The sequence below is a fragment of the Scleropages formosus genome, chromosome 17, assembly GCF_900964775.1.
Source record: "Scleropages formosus chromosome 17, fSclFor1.1, whole genome shotgun sequence".
Classification (NCBI taxonomy): domain Eukaryota; kingdom Metazoa; phylum Chordata; class Actinopteri; order Osteoglossiformes; family Osteoglossidae; genus Scleropages; species Scleropages formosus.
Genome location: NC_041822.1, coordinates 25,375,129 through 25,393,544, shown reverse-complemented (window position 1 = coordinate 25,393,544; position 18,416 = coordinate 25,375,129). Strand labels below are relative to the sequence as shown.

The following is an 18,416-nucleotide window of genomic DNA, read 5'->3' as shown; positions in this document are numbered from 1 at the left end:
TTAATAGAGATCTCTTCATCAGTCTTACCATTGGCATTCTCTCTGAGACATACTGATCCCGGGTTTCGCCTAGCTCCTCTGTGAGTTTCTTCTTCTTTTCTAACTCGCGATTTACACTGTCCCACAAATTACACATTTTGTGTATCAAAGACAGAATGGCACTTTTCACATGAAACCATGATGGTGCAGAGATGTTGCTGATGATGCCTAGAACATATACAAATGGCAGCTGCATGGTAGGAAAACTTCTACATCTCGGAGTTGTCCTCAAGCCTCTGCATCATCCTGTCCATCTTTCTGTCATACTGTGACATTTCACCCTGGAATCTCTCTCCAGTCTCTTGGATAAGCTGATCGTATTTCTGAAATAAGCAAACGTGGAAAATATCCCTTAAAGCTGTAAGTACTGCCCAACCCCTCTAAAATATCACCGATGTCCTCGGCAGACTTAAAATCCTTGGGTGAGACTGCTGAAGAAATACCACACTGCCAAGGGTAGCGTGTGCTGAGCTGAGGGCAGCGAGGAGACTTTCTAGCTCTTCGGTTGCCTGCAAGTGTTTGCTCTCCATCTTCGTTATTTTCTCGCTAATGTCTGAGCTGGATGTTTGTGCCACGCCGGGAACAGCGGTGAACCTGAAATCGAAGTTCAGCATTACGAAAGTGATGGGACATATAAAAAAAATTTCAATTAACTCATTTATCACATTTATCTACAACCGCACCCGGCGGTATTGCTAATGCCTGTGATTTACCAGCACCTCAGAAGCTGTAAGTTGCTGCGCTCCGCTTCCAATGTTGTTTTATAGTTACGTACGTGACAAAGTTCAGTTACCTTTAGGTTTTTTGTGAGCCGTATTTATGAAGAATCAGCAAAAGCTGCTTGTTTTATCCCATTTTGAAAACTGCACTTTACACTTACTGTCTTACATTTAACTATGCGTAACAAACTAATGAAAGGAACATAGTAAAATAAACTTTCCGTAAGTAACCTTGCGAGTAACTCATCATGTCACAGAACATAAAACAAGCGAGCGACAGGTGGCCTTCGAGTAGCGTTGCTGTCTCACAGCGCCTGGGTGCTGCGAGTGGATGTGGGTTTGATCCCCGCTCAGTCTGTGTGGAGTTTGCATGTTCTCCTGGTGTCTGCATGGGTTTTCTCTGGGTGCTCTGGTTTCCTCCCACACTCCAAGTTCACCCATAGGGTGCGAGTAATGTAGAGAGAGTGTGTATGTGTTCCATTGATGTATGGATGAGTGATCCAGTGTAGTGTATCTAGCAGTGTAAATCACTGCAGTGAATAAGGTGTGTGGGCTGATAACACTACGTAGAGTTCATTGGAAGTTGCTTTGGAGAAAAGCATCTGCTAAGTGAATAAATGTAAATTGTATTTGGTGACATAGAGCAAGTGTGAACAAGGGATTAATAGTACAGGGGTTCACAGTTTGTACTGGGAAAAAAACCCACTGCAATACATAACTACTAGCAACACTAAACATTAACAAATCAACGTAGCTTTTGGACGTCATCATTACTATAAGACCACAATAATAAAAAATAAGAGCAGAATAAATTGGGAAGGGGATGCTAGGAAGGTTCTCTCCACCCACCAATACATTATAATGATTATGAGTACAATAAATAAAGACTCGATAAGACTTATTATAATTGTCCTTTTCATTTATTTGTGAAAATACAGCGGGCAGCATAAGCAGTACGAAAACAAATGATGCGTTCACATTTAACGTTTTTTTCCCGCTCTCTCACCAATTCCCGTTTGTCTTCTCGCGACATTTGCGAACTCTCGGCTCTGCACGAGCTTCCCCGCAATGCTCCCCACGTGGGTGCGCGGAGTTGCAGGAAGAGGCTTGCGGAGGGTCCTCTGCGAGGCGGTACGTGGTCTTAGGGTTCTATCCTCTAAAGTCTAAACTAAAGTATTCTGCAGGAGCTGTTAATGTTGAACGTTCTTATCACTGTGCTGTGCGCGGCGCCGCTGCGGTCACCGGCGGTTTCCGTCCTTCTTCTTCTTCTTCTTCTTTATTAAAGTTCTAACTTTATTAAAGTTCCGGCGGGCGGGGAACCAACAGTCACTCGCTGTCTGTGTGTCGCACTGCGCGTGCAGAGGAGCGAGGCGAAGTGTGTCGCCGGCGGCGGCTCTTATTTATTCTTTTTCAAAACCCGTTCTGCTTGGAAATGCCTGGCCATGAGGGAGGGGAGGGCTGCTCTCCCAGCATGCTTTGCGCCGGCCAGCCATTGGAGTTGATTGTTGTTTTTTACTTCTATCTTATTCAGCTGTGGCGATTTGTTTCACTTATCCCGTTTACTGTTGTACATGATCACGATGTGTTACCTTTGGTTTTGGTTGTTGTCCCTCCCTATTGTTAGGTAGCAACCGTCGAATGAAAGGCTTCCGGATTTCCAGGATTCAAACGGACACAGTTACGAAATTGTTTACTAAAAAAAAAATGCAAAAACTGGAACACACCGATTGACTTTTTTTTGTCGTTGTGCTGCATGTTCATAAAATGAAACTTTAAATATTAAACAAAAAAATTAATACAACAATATTGCTATCATGTCAAATCTTGTGACAGTGTTGTGGTGCATTGGGATAACAGGTTAGTCGCATGGCCAGACTCCCCACCCCCCATTAGTCCGGTCACACAAGGATGAACTATGTTTAATTTTCATATAGAAATCTGCACATCATCTTGACGTACGCTTCGGCTTGTGCCGTAATACTCGCTGTACGTGCTTGATGAATCCGAAACGCTGAGTAAAAGTGTGAAGTGACTTTTGGTTCACGGTTGACACCGCTCTTATGTCTTCCTGCAGAGAGTTCTCTCGTGTGCCTTCGCTAAAGGGCTCCGCCGCCTGGAGTCTCCGGACAGGATGAGCGCGGAGCAGCTGCTGAAGGAACGGTGCGGCGAGCCGAATGAGGCCGTCAAGCGGAGCGCCGACGGACCCCGGGACCGTGGCGATGGTGGACATGTCGAGAAGAGACTGAAAACGGACGTGGCTGAAGAGGAGTCGGCCGATGGGCGCAAGTTCCCCAAGAGGAAAGTGGTGCTGCTCCTGGCCTACTCGGGCAAAGGCTTCCATGGCATGCAGGTGGAACTTGGGGGTGGAAATAGGGAGCGTGGGGTGGGGGTACGGGTCCCACTGGATAGTCAGCTCTGTAAGTCTGAACCTCAGACAGCAAGTGGTACAGTGGCGAGAGCTGTGGTCTTTCAGCTGAAGGTTCCGGGTTCGAATCCCACCTCCTGCTGTAGTACCCTTGATCAAGGTACTTAAACCGATTTGACACTAAAAATGACCATTCTGTGTAGGTAGGTAAATCGGTGTCCAGCAGTCCAGGACACCTACACCATACGCTGCCCCAGAAAGACGATGCGCATCGTGAGAGATCATAGTCACCCCGCACGGGCGCTTTTCTCTTCCCTGCCATCTGCACAACGGCTTAGGTCTATTCGAACCCGCACTGCTAGGTACAGGAACAGCTTTTACCCCTATGCTGTAAGAGTATGCAACACTCACCAATTTGCCACCTTTAGTAAATAGAGTTGCACTGTTTCTTCCAAGCACATTGCTTAAAGTGGCAGTGTAATTTACCATTCTCATTCACATTCTCTCGTTTTGAGTTCTCTGACTGTCAGCTGGTATCATTGTTATTACTGTTACCGTTATTTATTGCCATTGCTATTAGCATTACTCGCTGTCATTGTCATTGTTTTGTTTTGTTTGTGCGGTATTTGTATTGTCTGTCTTGTCCATAGTCTGTGGAGAAGCATTCAAGAATAATTTCATGATACTTACACACGGTACTTGTACCTATGACAATAAACTTGAAACTGAACTGAACTGAACTGATAATAGATAAATGTATACATATTCGGTAGATGAATATTACCCAATATGTAAGTGAATATATAATGGGAAAATCAGAATAATTATTAAATACACTATTAAACACATTATATATATTAGTGTTGATTTGCTGGATAGAAATCAAGATCCTTCACTGCTACGCCACCTGTGGCCCCTTAATGTAACTGAACCTCACTGCAGTTTTTTTTGTGTCTCTTGGGCTACTCTAGAGGAATGTGGGATCCTCCCAGTTCAAAACAATTGAAGATGACTTGGTCACAGCTCTGGTCAAGTCGGGCTGCATCCCAGAGAACCATGGAGCCGACATGAAGAAAATGTCCTTCCAGAGATGTGCAAGGACTGACAAGGTAGCGCGACTCAACTCTCGTGACAGGACAGGCAGCGTATTCATTGCATTTTTTCTTTTTTTTTAACTATGTTTACTTATTCACTGGTGCTGTTTTGCCAGGGTGTTTCTGCTGCAGGTCAGATAGTTTCCCTGAAGCTCTGGCTGATTGACAACATCCTCCACAAGATCAACTCTAACCTTCCTCCCCAGATTAGAGTATTGGGTAAGATCCTATCACGCTTTTCTTTTTTTTTTGAGGTTTTATTTACTCCCTTCAGTCCCTGGCACGTTTCTACAAAGTGTCTGGGGTAGTAATGTGAAATTTAAACTGTAGTACAGTGAACCCTGTCAGCTCCTCATGTTAACATGAGTGTTACTGTTGGGTCCGTAACATGTATTATACAGTGGGACCTCAGTGCACAGGTTGGGTTAAGAAAAAAACTTCCCCCTCACCCCCAGACCATGCTGGGTGGCTCCATTTTCAGCATAGGATCTGGAACACAGGGTGGGAGCGAGGGAGAACTATTTAATATTTTATTAGCATTAAACAGTATATGTAACATTTGTCAGAACCATTAAACTAATTACTGTCTCTACAGTCACTGAAAGTACAACAATAAAGATGTACCCTGATTTATTGGTGGGCCAGGTCCTGTAAAAGTCTTGGACGTAATCGTGATAAATAAAAATAAGTTCTGTGTTTATATTTGTACTAACTTTGTGCTACTTTGTACATTGAAAATGACAGAGAAATGTATAGTGTTGACAAATTCATATTTAATGCTGGATATGTAGTAAATCAAGGACCACCTGTAGAAAAAAGAGGAAAATAGTTTAAAATTAGTAAATGCGAAGCGTATCTTTGAAAACTTTTAGCTCAAGTCTTTGGAACATGAGGACTCAGCATTTAGAGTGTGTGTGTGTGTGTGTGTGTGTGTGTGTGTGTGTGTGTGTGTGTGTGTGTGTGTGTTTACTTCAAGAATTCACATCTCTGTGCTGCTGCTGCCTGTCTGAATATTTCAGTTCATGTCCCTTCCTCCTTCAAGGCTTAAAACGAGTAACAGGCGGTTTTAACTCCAAGAACAAATGTGACGCCAGGACGTACACCTACATGCTTCCCACCATCGCCTTCGCTCCAAAGGAGCTGGACGTCGAGGACAGCAGCTATCGGCTGGACAAGGAGACCCTGCAGAGGGTGAACCAGCTCTTCTCCCGCTACAAGGGCACACACAACTTCCACAACTACACTTCCCAGAAGGGGCCCCGGGACCCCAGTGCCCGCCGCTACATCATGGAGATGGCGTGCGGGGAGCCCTTCGAGCGGCAAGGGCTGGAGTTCGCCGTCATCCGGGTCAAAGGTCAGAGCTTCATGATGCACCAGATCCGGAAGATGGTGGGGCTGGTGATCGCCGTGGCAAAGGGATACGCCAGCGAGACCGTGCTGGACCGGAGCTGGGGCGAGGAGAAGGTGGACATTCCCAAAGCTCCAGGCCTGGGTCTCGTGCTAGAGAAGGTGCACTTTGAGAAGTACAACAAGCGCTTCGGAGGGGATGGCGTCCACGAGGCCCTGGACTGGACTCAGGAGGAGGAGGAGATCGCCGCATTCAAGGAAGAGCACATCTACCCCAGCATCGTGCAGACGGAGATGGAGGAGAAGTCCATGGTGAGCTGGATGAGGACGCTGCCCATCCATGACTTCGAGGCCACAGCTACAGGGGCTCAGGAAAGCAGGGATGGAAAACAGGTGGGTGGAGCTTCATATAGCAGGTGTGTTGAGCATAGTATTTACGTACTGAAATACTAATACACCGGTGCCTTGTTATGAATGTTTGAGTTAAACGTTTGTCCAGACTATTCATTTATTTCTAATTGCATTTTCTTCGCTTATCCAAACAACACGAGAGTGAGACTAATTGAACTGGTCTTCCTGAGGGTCAGCAATAAATAAAATGAAGAGCAGCGCAAGTGATTCTTGGATAAATCGGTTATATAAGAGTAGAGAATAGGAACTTTTGGACATGGTACTTTCATTTTCAGTCAGTGTAGATTAGTGAATTTATTAAAAGAATGTTTAAAAGTAAAATTTTTTTTGAATGAATTGTAGCTTTATCCAAGACTTTTACGGGGCTTAATTTGTGAATAATTCAAGGAACATCCGTATTAACCTTTTATTACGGGGTGAATCTGTCAACCATCAGGACTGATTAGAAAGATTTTTATTTTAAGTAATTTCACACGGGTTTTATTTACTATAGCTTTCTCCTGAATTTTCAGAAACTAATCAGCAAATATATCAAAGCATGTCTATTAAAATTTTACTGATTAAAATATGGGGGGGGGGGATCACTGGATTTATGAACAAATTGAGGTACAAACAAACTGATCCCAATTGTGTTTGTAAGCTGAGGAACCAGTGTATTAGTACTAAGAAGCTTACCTTAAACAGGCTATATGTAGTTTCTAACTGCTGCTTTTATTTTCTTTATTCAAGGTGGGAGATGATGATGAGGACGGGAGTGGATCTGATTAGTTGTGTGAAGCTGAGGACATTTCTGAAGGACCTGTTGCTCTCCTTCCACAGGGAAATAACTTCCCTTGACAGTCCTTTTTACATTTGCGTTTTTACTTTTTAGAACAAGACCGAGGTGTATTTCATGTTAATTTAGCTTTTCTGAGAACAGTCCCTTGCAGTCCGTGACTGCTCATGCCTTGTCTCAAGGTAGACAATGTGCACCTTGATTCTAACCAACAGGCAACAATGCCGGGGTGCGTAGTGTGAAACGGACCTGGAGAAAATACCGGAACCTACATTTCTGCGATTTTTCAACCAAAAAAAATTGAAGAAAAAATGTCATTCAGTTGACCCTTTGCTATCTGAATACTGACTGATTTCCTTTGCTTTCCGTAAAGATAGTTTCTTTGTTAAAATGATAATCTCTGAAAACTATAAATGTCTGGAATGTGAACTGTGTAATACAGCTGGATGTTAATATGTATTCTACTTGGCTCTAGTTGTAATGGCCTTTACTTATCCAGATGTATTGAGGATGTAAAATAAAAACATTACAAACATTTTATTCAATATTGTATTGCTGTTTATTTTTTGTTAAACGGATGCCTTTGTCCAAGGTGACTTTCAAAGGCAAGTCTGTGTACAAAGTTATAGTCTACAAGACATCAAAAGGATCTGCTCCTCAACATCTAGAGGACCTGATCGCTCCTTACAACCCTGCGAGAGTGCTGTGCACCTCCACCTTTGGTCACCTGGTGGTCCCACTCACAAGGGCTTAAAATTCTGTCAATGTGCTAGAGAGAGCTCCCTCAGAGCTGCTGAATCCTTCCCACCTTCAGGAGTCTGAAACCATCTGACAGCCACTTATATCTTACATTTACTTATTTAGCAGACAGGGGGCATGGTGGCACAGCAGGTTTGGCCTGTGCCTCTTCTCTGGGGTTCAAGTCTTGCTTGGGGTGCTTTGTGATGCACTTGTGTCCCCTCCCCCTCCAGCCTTGTGCCCATGTTAGGCTCCGGCTCGCTGCAACCCAGCTTGGGGCAAGTGGTTTCAGACAACGTGTGTGCATTTAGAAGATGCTTTTCTCCAAAGCGTCTTCCAATGAACTCTATGTAGTGTTATCAGCCCACACACCTTACTCACTGCGGTGACTTACACTGCTAGATGCACTGCTTACAAGGGGTCACTCATCCATACGTCAGTGGAACACATGCACTCTCTCTGTGACACTCACACACTGAGTGAACCTGAACAGCGTGTCTTTGGACTATGGGAGGAAACCAGAGCACCCAGAGCAAACTCAACGCCGCACAGACCGAGCAGGGATCGAACCCACATCCTCTCACACCACCCAGGAGACAGCAGCGCTCCTCGCTGCAGATTACCATGCATGCAGAGAGAGTTAAACGGAGGGAAATTACAGTGAGCCAGAGTTTCAGCAAAAGTGCCATTGGAACACAGGGCCTTCTCATTGCAAGAAAATGGCTCAGACCACTGTGCTGCACAATTTAAAATGTTTTGGCTTGTGCACAACCTTCACAACCAATATCAACTGAAACCTGAGGTAAATTACTCTAGCAGAAAACAGGTACAGGGTCTCGCCTATCTACCCAGTCAGCAGGCGATGTTCGTGGAGAAAATAGGTGCTTTCCCGGAATTTGATTGGTCTTTGTTCCAGTCCATCAAACTAAAACGGACGTCTGATTGGTTTTATTTATGTCAGTCAAGTTAAGAGTCATGCCAGCACATATTCGTTTTCCGTTTTGTCATTCATGTTAAGGGGCGTTCCGATACCCGGAAAAAAACAGGAAAGTACTTCCGGAGTTTGAAAGCACGGGAAAGAAAGAAGTGGAGGTACCGCCATGTTTGCGAATGGAGTGTCTGTCGCGCATTGTCTGTAGATACTGTGTTGCCAGGTTCCGTTTCGCAGCACCACGTCTTTTAGCTCACTTTTCTCACAATTCGCTCCCGCAGTTTTAGAGACGCCTTGCGTGTGGATGCGGCCGAGACGACAGCTTCATTCATAGTAAGTAAGTGAGTGAGTGAGTGAAGCGGAGACAGTTGCTAACGCTCGGTTCATGCTAGTAGCTGTGGCCGGTAGTTGGCGAGGTTCGGAAGCTAAAGCTCCTGTCACCACTGGGGGTTCGTACTTCTGTTATGGCGCCCGTGAGATGCTTGCGTTTTCTGTATATTTTCTGCGGAGCGTTAGCGGACGTGTCGATTCGGTGTGTGGGTCCTGTTCATTTCCCAGGGGGGCCTCGGCATGCGTGAAGCTGGACCGCCACCGTCCACGGGGCCTTCCCTTGGCTTGGTGCCTCTGCCCCGGCTCCTCGTATTAATTTAGCCCCCGGTCCCGTAGGCCGTGCTTGTTGTGACAGAACCGGGCTCGAAGTTTGTCCTGCTCTTTCACATCAGTTTATAATCAGTAGTTTTTTCGTTGCCTTTCTATCAGTCCTTAATTACTTGGTGGGTGTGTTTTTTTTTTTTTTTTTTTTTTTTTCTTCCCCTTTTTGTCTAATTACTGTCAAGTCACAAGTGAGAGGCTGTTTTTGTTGTTGTTGATGAATGAATATGCGAGAGAGAGGGGAGAGACTACGCCTTTCAAAATCAATATTAATTAAACGGTTTTATTAATTAATTTTATACTTTCTTATGCTACTCGTACAAATATTGTTGTACATGTTTGTTTTGGTGATTGTTTTTGAAGGATGTTGTTTATGATAGACTTGACTGGACTCGTCGTTCGATGTCATAGACTTTCCATCCATCACCATATAATTTATTAAAGCACGTTAGTGTTTTACTCATTTGAAGCTGGGTTTTTTATTGGTTCAATTCTGGCTCAATAGTTCCTCAATCAAGTTTGGGGCAGTTGGACTCAAAACAAAGATCTTTGAGTTATTTGGTGTTTTACTTCGTTTTGCAGTTTAGAAAGGTAAGCTTGACCAAGGGCTCTGCAGAAGGGGCTGTAGCGGCTACAGGTTTACACTCGTAATCTGAAATACCCAGATTTGAAACCTGGTTCCTGCGGTAATAGTCTTGATAAGGTGCCGTGAAATTTACCTGGGTTTATAAATGGGTAACTAATTGTAAGTTGACATTTCAAGTCGCTTTGGAGAACAGCATCAACTAATTGAATTAATAACTAAATAACCTAGTTTAATCCGTTTTTTCCTGCTCCTTGCCATCCGATGGCTTTTTTGCAGTTTGTGTCATGTGTAATTAAGTGCATGTTGTGTTTTGTACGTGCATTTACTGTATGTGTTCTTACACTCTTGTGTTTTCCGCTTGTAGGAGGACTGGCAGCACACCTGGGTGACGCCATGCACCATGGCAGTGGAGCTCAGAACATGCAGCGGCAACTTCAGCGCTCCAAGTCATTCACAAATTCTGAGGCAGATGAGCAACCCCCTGCGGTGCCACAACAGCAGCAGCAGGCGTCAGTCAACCTTCCCCAGTCCCCGGCAACTTCATTCGCACCTGCTGCGAGCCCCTCTGCCCCACAGTCACCCAACTACCAGATCATCATGAGTCGCAGCCCTGTTACAGGGGCTAACATGAACATCACGCTGCAAAATGTGGGCACTATGGTGCCAGGTGGGCAGCAGCAGATCACGCTCACCTCGCTGCCCCTGCAGAGCCCCGCCTCGCCAGGCTTCCAGCACTCTGCACCGCAGTGGCGCTTTGAGCAATGCTCCTCTTCCTACATCCAGGTGGCATCACCTCTGCCACAGCCTGTTCAACCACAGAGCCCCACCCAGCACAGCCCAGCAACCCTGACAGGTGTGCAGCGAGCAGCGCCCACCGCCGGAGTGGGTGTCTGTGGCCAGAGCCCACCCCGCTTTGTGGATGCCGGTGTGCTCGTGCGACAGATTGGCCTGGGCAGTCCTACTGGCGGCAGCCACTTTGTGTATCAGGACGCAGGTGGACTAGCACAGCTTGCACCCGCCACGGTGCCTATGGCATCACCTGGTACCCCAGGCTCAGTTCGAGAGCGCCGTCTTTCCCAGCCTCACTCCCAGACGGGTGGCACTATCCACCACTTAGGCCCGCAGAGCCCTGCGGCCAGTGGAACCACCCTGCCTGCGCTGGGTAGCCCTGGCCACATCACCACCTCAAATCTACCACCCCAGATAAGCAGCATCATCCAGGGCCAGCTGGCACGCCCTATGGTGTACGACAAGACCTCACAGGGTATGGTGACTGGGGTCGGGCCATCTGCGGCAGCGGGAACCTTTGGTCTGCCATCCTCCATGCCTCCATCTAGTCCGTCCCGTTCCAACCCACCCCAGGGCATTCAGAACCCTCCTCTTGCACCTGCCGGTGCAGCTACCGCATGTGTTAAGAAGCAGCCCAAGAAGCTGGAGGAGATTGCACCTGCGAGCCCGGAGGTGGCCCAGTTGAGGAAGCAGTGCCTGGATCATCACACCAAGAAAATGGAGAGCCTGAAGGAGGTCTTCAAGGAGTACCTGGTTGAGCTCTTCTTCCTGCAGCACCTCCAGGGCAACATGATGGACTATTTGGCTTTTAAGAAGAAGCCTTGTGTCCCACTGTTCACCTACCTGCGTCAGAATGACCTGGACCTGGAGGATGAGGAGGAAGAAGAGCAGTCGGAAGTCATCAACGATGAGGTTGGTATCGCTACCTGAGTTTCACAGCTCTCATATCACCTTATGGAACCTGCTGAGCTTGTCAGCGATTTGATCAGTGCAAAGCAGAACATAGTGCTGTCCTGTCACAAGTTATGTGGTGAAGTTTTTGTGTTGATGTAAAGTTACTGCTGTCTGACTGTTTTTGGGATCATATGAACACGTTTTAAGTCTGTGTTTGCTCTTTGCTTGAGTAATTTCTTCTCCGTAATTCTCAGGTCAAAGTGGTGACTGGGAAAGACGGTCAAACAGGAACTCCTGTCGCTATAGCAACACAGCTTCCTCCCAACGTGTCAGCAGCATTCTCTGCTCAGCAGCAGCAGTTTCAGGTGAGCTGTAATGATGCCACCCCAGCGCAAAGGCTTCCTGTACCTTGGCTGTGAAACAGGCCCTGTTAGGCTTCTGGGTCTTTACCTGTTTGTGTGGATTTTTAGTTATTGTCATAAACAGAATGGTTTAACTGGGGTCCATTCTCTTTCTAAACAGGCACATCAGGGAGCCTCAGGTGCTGGAATCACGAATCCAGTGGACATTGAAGCCTTTAAAAGACAGCAGGCTTTGGCCCAAGCAGGTAGGGTGTTGACCTGTTGGTTTGTGAAATGTCTATTCTGACTTTCTTGTTCTTCCTTTTTGGGGTTTTTTTTTTTTTTTTTTTTTTTTGTTTTTTTTCTTCCTCTAAATGACTTCTGCTTCTAGATTCCCGGCACCGTCTTCTAGCGCTGTGTGTAGAAGTCTTTCGCCCGTGAAAGGTCGCTCTCAGTAGCTTGGACTTGGAGGAGAACACTCTTTGCTGTATGCCCTATCTTGCGTTATGAGGGTATTATGTGTTTTGAATCCCAGATCAGGCTAAGAGGCCCCGGATTGACGTTGGTCGCCATGGCATCATTTTCCAGCATCATGGCGTAACTCCTTTAGGATCGCCTGGGGTTCCGCTGCAACAGCTTATGCCGACGGCCCAAGGTAGGAGTGCCAACTGCGCGGCAGTTCTGTGTTCTGTTCGATGCTGCTGGAAGTATCTCATCTCGCAAGTCAAATCAGACATTGCAAAATGTCTGCTCTTACCGACGGAACAACGGATACCCTGGCAGCAATAACATCGGCTCATCTCTGGCACTTGGATAGCATCGGGGCGGAGACTCGAGCTCTGCTGAAGCGCTTCTTCTGTACATGAAGAGAATTGAAGGCGAAGAGGAGGAAGTCTATGCAACAGAAGATGCCATGTTTTGTGTTCCTCGTTGTGTTTTATCGACCATGCGTTCCATCCATATTTCTTCTATTTCACTTTTATTTTTTAAGCCTTTGATCACGTTCTTCTTGTCTGGACGCACTTCCCCGCGCCCTCAGAGTTTGCGTGAAGCTACCCCTGGAGTGCGGCGAGTGGGAAGAACGATCTTTACAGTGGTGTACATTTGCTCACTTTATGGATGGATTTTTTTCGTTCTTCCTTATAGACTCATCTGTCACCCCACACCCCTTGCACTTTCCCTTCCAACTCATTGTTGACCAGGATTCTGGACACCGTCCTTTATTCCACCTCCGTCCTTTATTCCTTCATATAGAGGGTCCTTCTGTTCCCTTGTGCCATGTTCATCTTCAGTTGGTTCTCACCATCCATGTGTCTCCATTGCATTCCGTTTTGACTTTTCCTCCACGATGTTGCAAGAAAATTCTCGTCGGGTTTTCGATGAGGTTTGGTCATTGTCACAGTACGCGTCAGGGCCAGCGAGAGGTTCTACAGGCGGTCAGTTTGGTGATGGGTGGTGGGGCTCTTCAGTCTGCACAGCTCTGTGCAGGCCTGTCTGCTAGAACCTATGTCTGCTCTGCTGATACCTTTGCTTTGCAAAAATCTGTTTTTGTGCTCACAAATAACAGATTTAAATGCATTTTTCCAGCAAGAGTGATATTGCTACTGCTATATGCATGCAGTTTTTTTTTTTTTGCTTCACTCTTTTCTCTGTTTCTCTGTGTCCTAAATGTAATTTCAGATATAATTTGTTATGCATGTATATACCTAACTGCATTTTCTGAACTGAGTCATTTAAAAATGTTTTCATTGTTATTCTTTAATTTAGTTGACATTTAGACTATTCTAGTTTCATTCACATCATGTCTTATGCCAGTTGTAGTCTTTTCATGCAGAAAATGTTAACAAAATTGCACTTTGCCCTGTAGTACATTCTGCTGTATGAAAATATTTAATAGATGGGTACAGCAGTTAGTTTTGGTACAGAAGCATCTGATAGACAGTTTAGTGTGTTTTGAATTGGTTAGAAAAGACGTACAATATTTTAGTCAGACTTTTTTCCCCACCACAGTTTGGCTTTTTTTTTTTTTTAAATTTTTTTTAAAAGTTGTTTCCTGGGCATGTACTGATACTATTTTTATAGTGTATTGATACCAGTGTCTCTTGATAAAACATTTTCAGTAGTTCCCTAATGCTTTTTTATATATATATATATATATATATATATGGCGGCGGTACGGTGGCACAGCGAGTAGCGCTGCTGTCTCACAGCGCCTGGGTGGTGCGAGAGAACGTGGGTTTGATCCCCACTCAGTCTGTGTGGAGTTTGTATGTTCTCTCCATGTCTGTGCGAGTTTCCTCTGGGTGCTCTGGTTTCCCCCCCACACTCCAAAGGATGCTATTCAGGTTCCCCTATAGTGTATGAGTGACAAAGTGTGTTTCACCGATGTGTGGATGAGTGACCCATTGTAAGTAGTGTATCTAGCAGTGTAAGTCACTGCAGTGAATGAGGTGTGTGGACTAGTAACACTACATAGTATTCGTTGGAAGTCGCTTTAGAGAAGAGCATCTGCTAAGTGAATAAATGTAAGTATATATAATTTTTAAGAATGCCTTAGGTGCATCACCCATGGACATGTGTAACTGCTTGCTCCCATCAGGACAATATTGGAAATGATCATATCACCCTTCATTTTGGCCAGCAGTTTATTTCAGATATTATGGAAAGCTGGCCAAGTTTACAATGTAGCCAGTTATCTCCAATAACAATAAATCTACAATATCTTCTTAAGGTAGTATGTGAAATAATACCTGAAATAGGTATTTCTTCCTTCGTGGGTTGCATCGTACCTTTTTGTTTTTCATTTCATCCCATGTGCATATGAAATATCTAAAAAGTTATGGAAGCAAAAAAGTGCCCCTTTCCTGTTTCTAAAAAAAAGCTTTGCCAAACATTGACTACTCTGAATGGTAAGATAAGTAACTTCAGAAACAAATCCAGAGAAATGGGTGATTTAAAAAAAAAAAAAAAAAAAGTAGATATTTGTTTTTAATCAGAGGCATCAATACATGTCCAGGTAGAAATAAGTGTCTAGAGGTGGGGGGGAGGATAGATGTCCTGTTCAAGTTTGGATGCTATGGTTTTACCCTATGGGTCCTTTGGGCTGAAGGATGTAAGTAGGCATGTTGCACCTTCTGGAAGTGACTGGTTTCAGCTAGATGGCCCTCTTTTCCTCCATAAGCTGCTGTGTTCCACGGTTTTGCTCCCCTCGTCTGTGTTCCAGCTCTTGAAGATGCTGGGATACACTTGTCTGGGGGGGGCTACGATGACCTGTAATCGATCTGCTGTGACACAGAAGGGTGCCATGTGTTTGTGTGAATTATAGATGTTGCAACAGTATTTTACTCTTTCTCCCCATCTTCCTCCTCTCCATTTCCATCACATCCTTTGTGCCGCTCTCCACGTGCGTCATTTCTGCTGGCCTAGGTGGGATGCCCCCTACTCCACAAGCAGTGCAGATTGCGGGGCAGAAGCAGAGCCAGCAGCAGTATGACCCATCCAAGGGCCCACCTGTGCAGAATGCTGCCAGCCTGCACACGCCGCCTCCGCAGCTACCAGCCCGTCTCCCCCCTGGGGCTCTGCCTGTGCCAGGCCTCCCATTGACGCTGTCCCAGCCGCCACTGCCCGATACCCAACTGCAGGCCCCTCAGGCAACCGCGCAGCTCCAAGCCCCGGTAAAGGTGCAAGCCAGCGGGCCTCTGCTGGCCCCTGGGAACCCCCATACTCAACTACAGGCGCAGCTTCAGCAGCAGATGCAGCCGAGTCTTCATATCCAGATCCAGGCCCAGACTCTGCAGTCACCGCAGGCCCCACTGCAGCCTAGCCAGGCGGTGAGTCTTAGAAGAGGTACAGAATCTGCTCTTCTTGTGTACCAAAGCAGTATGGCTGACCTTTCTCGTATCCTGTTGCAGACTGTGGCTCTTGTTCGTCCCGCATCGGACCCCACTCAGTCCTGCCAGCGTCTCATGGCCAATTCCCTACCACCTTCCACCACACCATCTGCCCCCCTCAGCACACCAACTTCACTCACCTCCCCACATCCCTCTGGGCCAGGCCGCCCCGCTTCTTCTACCGTTTCCCCTGTTGCCCAGTCCAAGCAAGCTGCCTTGAATCCCACCTCTCTGCTGCAGACGGCGGCCCCAGGGCAGACTGTATGTGGCCAGTTGTCGCAGGAGAGCTCACAGGATAAACAGGCTGAGCAGGCCAAGCTGGTAAGTCTGGGTGCAGTAGTAAATGCGACATTGAAGCTGACATTGGAAGGTCAGGGAATCGATGGGGCATTTGGAAGAGGTGTGGCAGTGGGCAGGGCAAAGCTGAGGCCACATAAGAGATGTGAAATGCACATGAAATGCGTGGATTTATGTGAAGGAGGAAGTGAGGTTTGTAGACTTGTCTGGTCATATTCATCTCCTCTCCAATCGCAGGAGAGCCAAGTGCACCAGCGCATTGCTGAGCTGCGCAAAGAGGGCCAGTGGACAGCCAGTCGTCTTCCCAAGCTCCTTGAGGCGCCGCGCCCAAAGTCGCACTGGGATTACCTGCTGCAGGAGATGCAATGGATGGCTGCAGATTTTGCCCAGGAGCGGCGTTGGAAGATGGCTGCTGCCAAGAAGGTTTGATGCTATTTTCTCTGTGTCTCTACTTTTGAAGGGTGATTGCTTATAAATGGAAAAAGGAGGAGTTTTGGCTTGGTTTTTGGGTCGTTTTTGATCCCCAACCTGCCGTTGTTTGCTTATGAATTAATAGTGGACTGAGAAATTGTTTGGCGTTTATTATGTACTAATTGGTACAGTTGTCCTGCACAGTCCATCAATCAGTTCATCCCCCAAATCCTACTCAGACAGGTAAAATAATGTCACTCTTCATGATCTTTCCCTTGTCCTGGTCCTCACCTCGGGGATCTGTTTGCAGCTGGTGCGTACCTGTGCCCGTTTCCACGATGAACAAAAGCGAGGAGAAGAGTGCGCCAAGAGGCAGGAGGAGATGCACCTACGCCAGATTGCCGGCACCATTGCCCGTGAGGTGGAGTTCTTCTGGTCCAACATTGAGCAGGCAAGATCTTTTAGAAACTGGATTGTGAACAAGGGCTGCCAGGGCCAACACGGCCCTGTTTTTGTAGCTTGTATTTGTGCATGTGTATATCGATGAAAACTTTCTGCTGCTGCATCTGCCTTGAATGAAACTAAAGTTTGCTGTAAGAAAGTTTTGTGTGTGTGTGTGTGTGTGTGTACGTGACGTCGTTCTGACCACCCGCAGGTCGTTGAAATTAAGTTACAGCTTGAAGTCTATGAGAAGAGGTGCAAAGCACTGGGCCTGCAGAGGGCATCAAATAAAGGTAAGATTGTGTTTTTCTTACTGTACTTGCTGTCACACTCACTGCTTGGCTTTGGTAACTAGGGAAGGGACAGTGTCTAGTTGGACCACCTGTCACAGTTGCAGCAGCTCTTTATGTGAGAGATTCAGAGTTGGTGTCACGGGAAAGTAACGAGTGACTGAACGGATGTTGCAGGGCAAAACACGAAATTGACCCGCGCGTCGACGGAGAACGTTGAAGCCGTAAGTCTTTCGTCCCACTTTGTCTTCTCGATCTGTCTTTTCAGGACACTCTCTGCTTGCACAAGGTGGATTATTGTATCTTGAACGCATTTATTTTACAGGAATCATCGCCTTCTGGTAGAAAACGAAAGGCTGGCATATCAGTGGCTGATGAAGGTATTTGTGTCAGAGTGTGTGAGAAATGTCTGGAGACTGTTAGGACAAATACATGTGCTCGTGCGCTCTCTCTCACACACACAGACTCTGCTGACTTCTAATGTACCATGTTAATTAATCTTAATACTGTCAGCGGTGTCACATGGATAAGTTCATTTGCTAATACCTCCTTTGCTTTTGTGCCTTTTTTGGAAAGTTGCCTCTGCAGCACTTTGACAACTGCTGTACCATAATCGTGATGCTGTGCTGTTTTTTAAGTCAGTATTGTGGATGCACTTTACATAATGAACATTCTTTCTCGAAATGGGGTTGGATAACCCATCAGACTTCCTATGGTACTACTGGTACCGTATGCTGTATAGGTCACTAAACAAACACCTCCACATTTCTGCTGTGACATTTACTTAGTTATCTAACATAGCGCTTCTTGCCAAAGTGACACACAAAGTTAAGATACCTACGTTTTGCCCATTTATACAGCTGGATAGTTTTTGGTGTAGCGGTTCAGGGTAACTACCTTTCTGAAGTGTACTACAGCTGGCGGTGGGATTTGAATTTATGACCATTAGCTCTAACCACTACACTACAAGCCCCTGCTGCTTGTTTTAATTGCACAACTTAAATGCAGTGACTTAATGGACTTACGTTACATGAACTTTAGTGCCTTCAGTTTGAGAAAAATATGATCCATCCCTGCTGAACAGACAGTGTAAACCTGGGTGCTTTGTAACTGTGCTAGGGAGTGGTGATGTGTTGGGCACCCTGCCCTCTGTTGGCCACTGTGTCCCTGCAGTGACAGCATATGGCCTGTGTGTTGCAGTAGAAGATGAGGAGAGCACCATTGAGGAGCAGGAGGCAACAGAGGTGTCGTCAGACCAGCAGGCTGAGTTGGCGGAGCTCAGTAAAGAAGGTTTGTCCACATGGGGTTTGTGTTTGACTGTGACATTGGGAGTTGAAGTGTTGCATGGTGGTCTCATGGTCCACCCCATACTTCACCGTACTTCTGGCGATTTGTTCCTGTGGTCCT

General features: G+C 46.2%; 2 protein-coding genes across 10 annotated transcripts in view; both read left to right on the top strand.

Moving 5' to 3' along the window:
- The first annotated feature begins 1,806 nt into the window (after positions 1-1,806).
- On the top strand, positions 1,807-7,254 carry pus1 (pseudouridine synthase 1). Its single transcript, XM_018731594.2, has 6 exons — positions 1,807-1,889; positions 2,833-3,108; positions 4,095-4,232; positions 4,334-4,436; positions 5,260-5,957; positions 6,705-7,254. Exons 1-6 carry the CDS (start codon positions 1,827-1,829, stop codon positions 6,741-6,743), a joined length of 1,317 nt encoding a protein of 438 aa, XP_018587110.2. The 5' UTR covers positions 1,807-1,826; the 3' UTR covers positions 6,744-7,254.
- Positions 7,255-8,565: 1,311 nt separating this feature from the next.
- The window catches only part of ep400 (E1A binding protein p400), a 37,456-nt gene continuing 27,605 nt past the window's right edge, over positions 8,566-18,416 (top strand). For 6 of the 9 annotated variants that reach the window (XM_029259385.1, XM_018731682.2, XM_029259381.1 and 3 more), the window contains exons 1-13: positions 8,566-8,752; positions 10,021-11,357; positions 11,594-11,704; positions 11,862-11,946; positions 12,216-12,335; positions 15,107-15,510; positions 15,592-15,891; positions 16,105-16,290; positions 16,589-16,729; positions 16,934-17,012; positions 17,187-17,233; positions 17,335-17,389; positions 18,210-18,299. In XM_029259385.1, coding sequence (XP_029115218.1) covers positions 10,050-11,357; positions 11,594-11,704; positions 11,862-11,946; positions 12,216-12,335; positions 15,107-15,510; positions 15,592-15,891; positions 16,105-16,290; positions 16,589-16,729; positions 16,934-17,012; positions 17,187-17,233; positions 17,335-17,389; positions 18,210-18,299 — 2,926 coding nt within the window. In that variant the 5' untranslated portion in view covers positions 8,566-8,752; positions 10,021-10,049. Of the gene's footprint in view, positions 8,757-10,020; positions 11,358-11,593; positions 11,705-11,861; positions 11,947-12,215; positions 12,336-15,106; positions 15,511-15,591; positions 15,892-16,104; positions 16,291-16,588; positions 16,730-16,933; positions 17,013-17,186; positions 17,234-17,334; positions 17,390-18,209; positions 18,300-18,416 lie in introns of all 9 variants that reach the window. The other 3 variants (XM_029259382.1, XM_029259380.1, XM_029259384.1) reach the window with 3 other exon arrangements.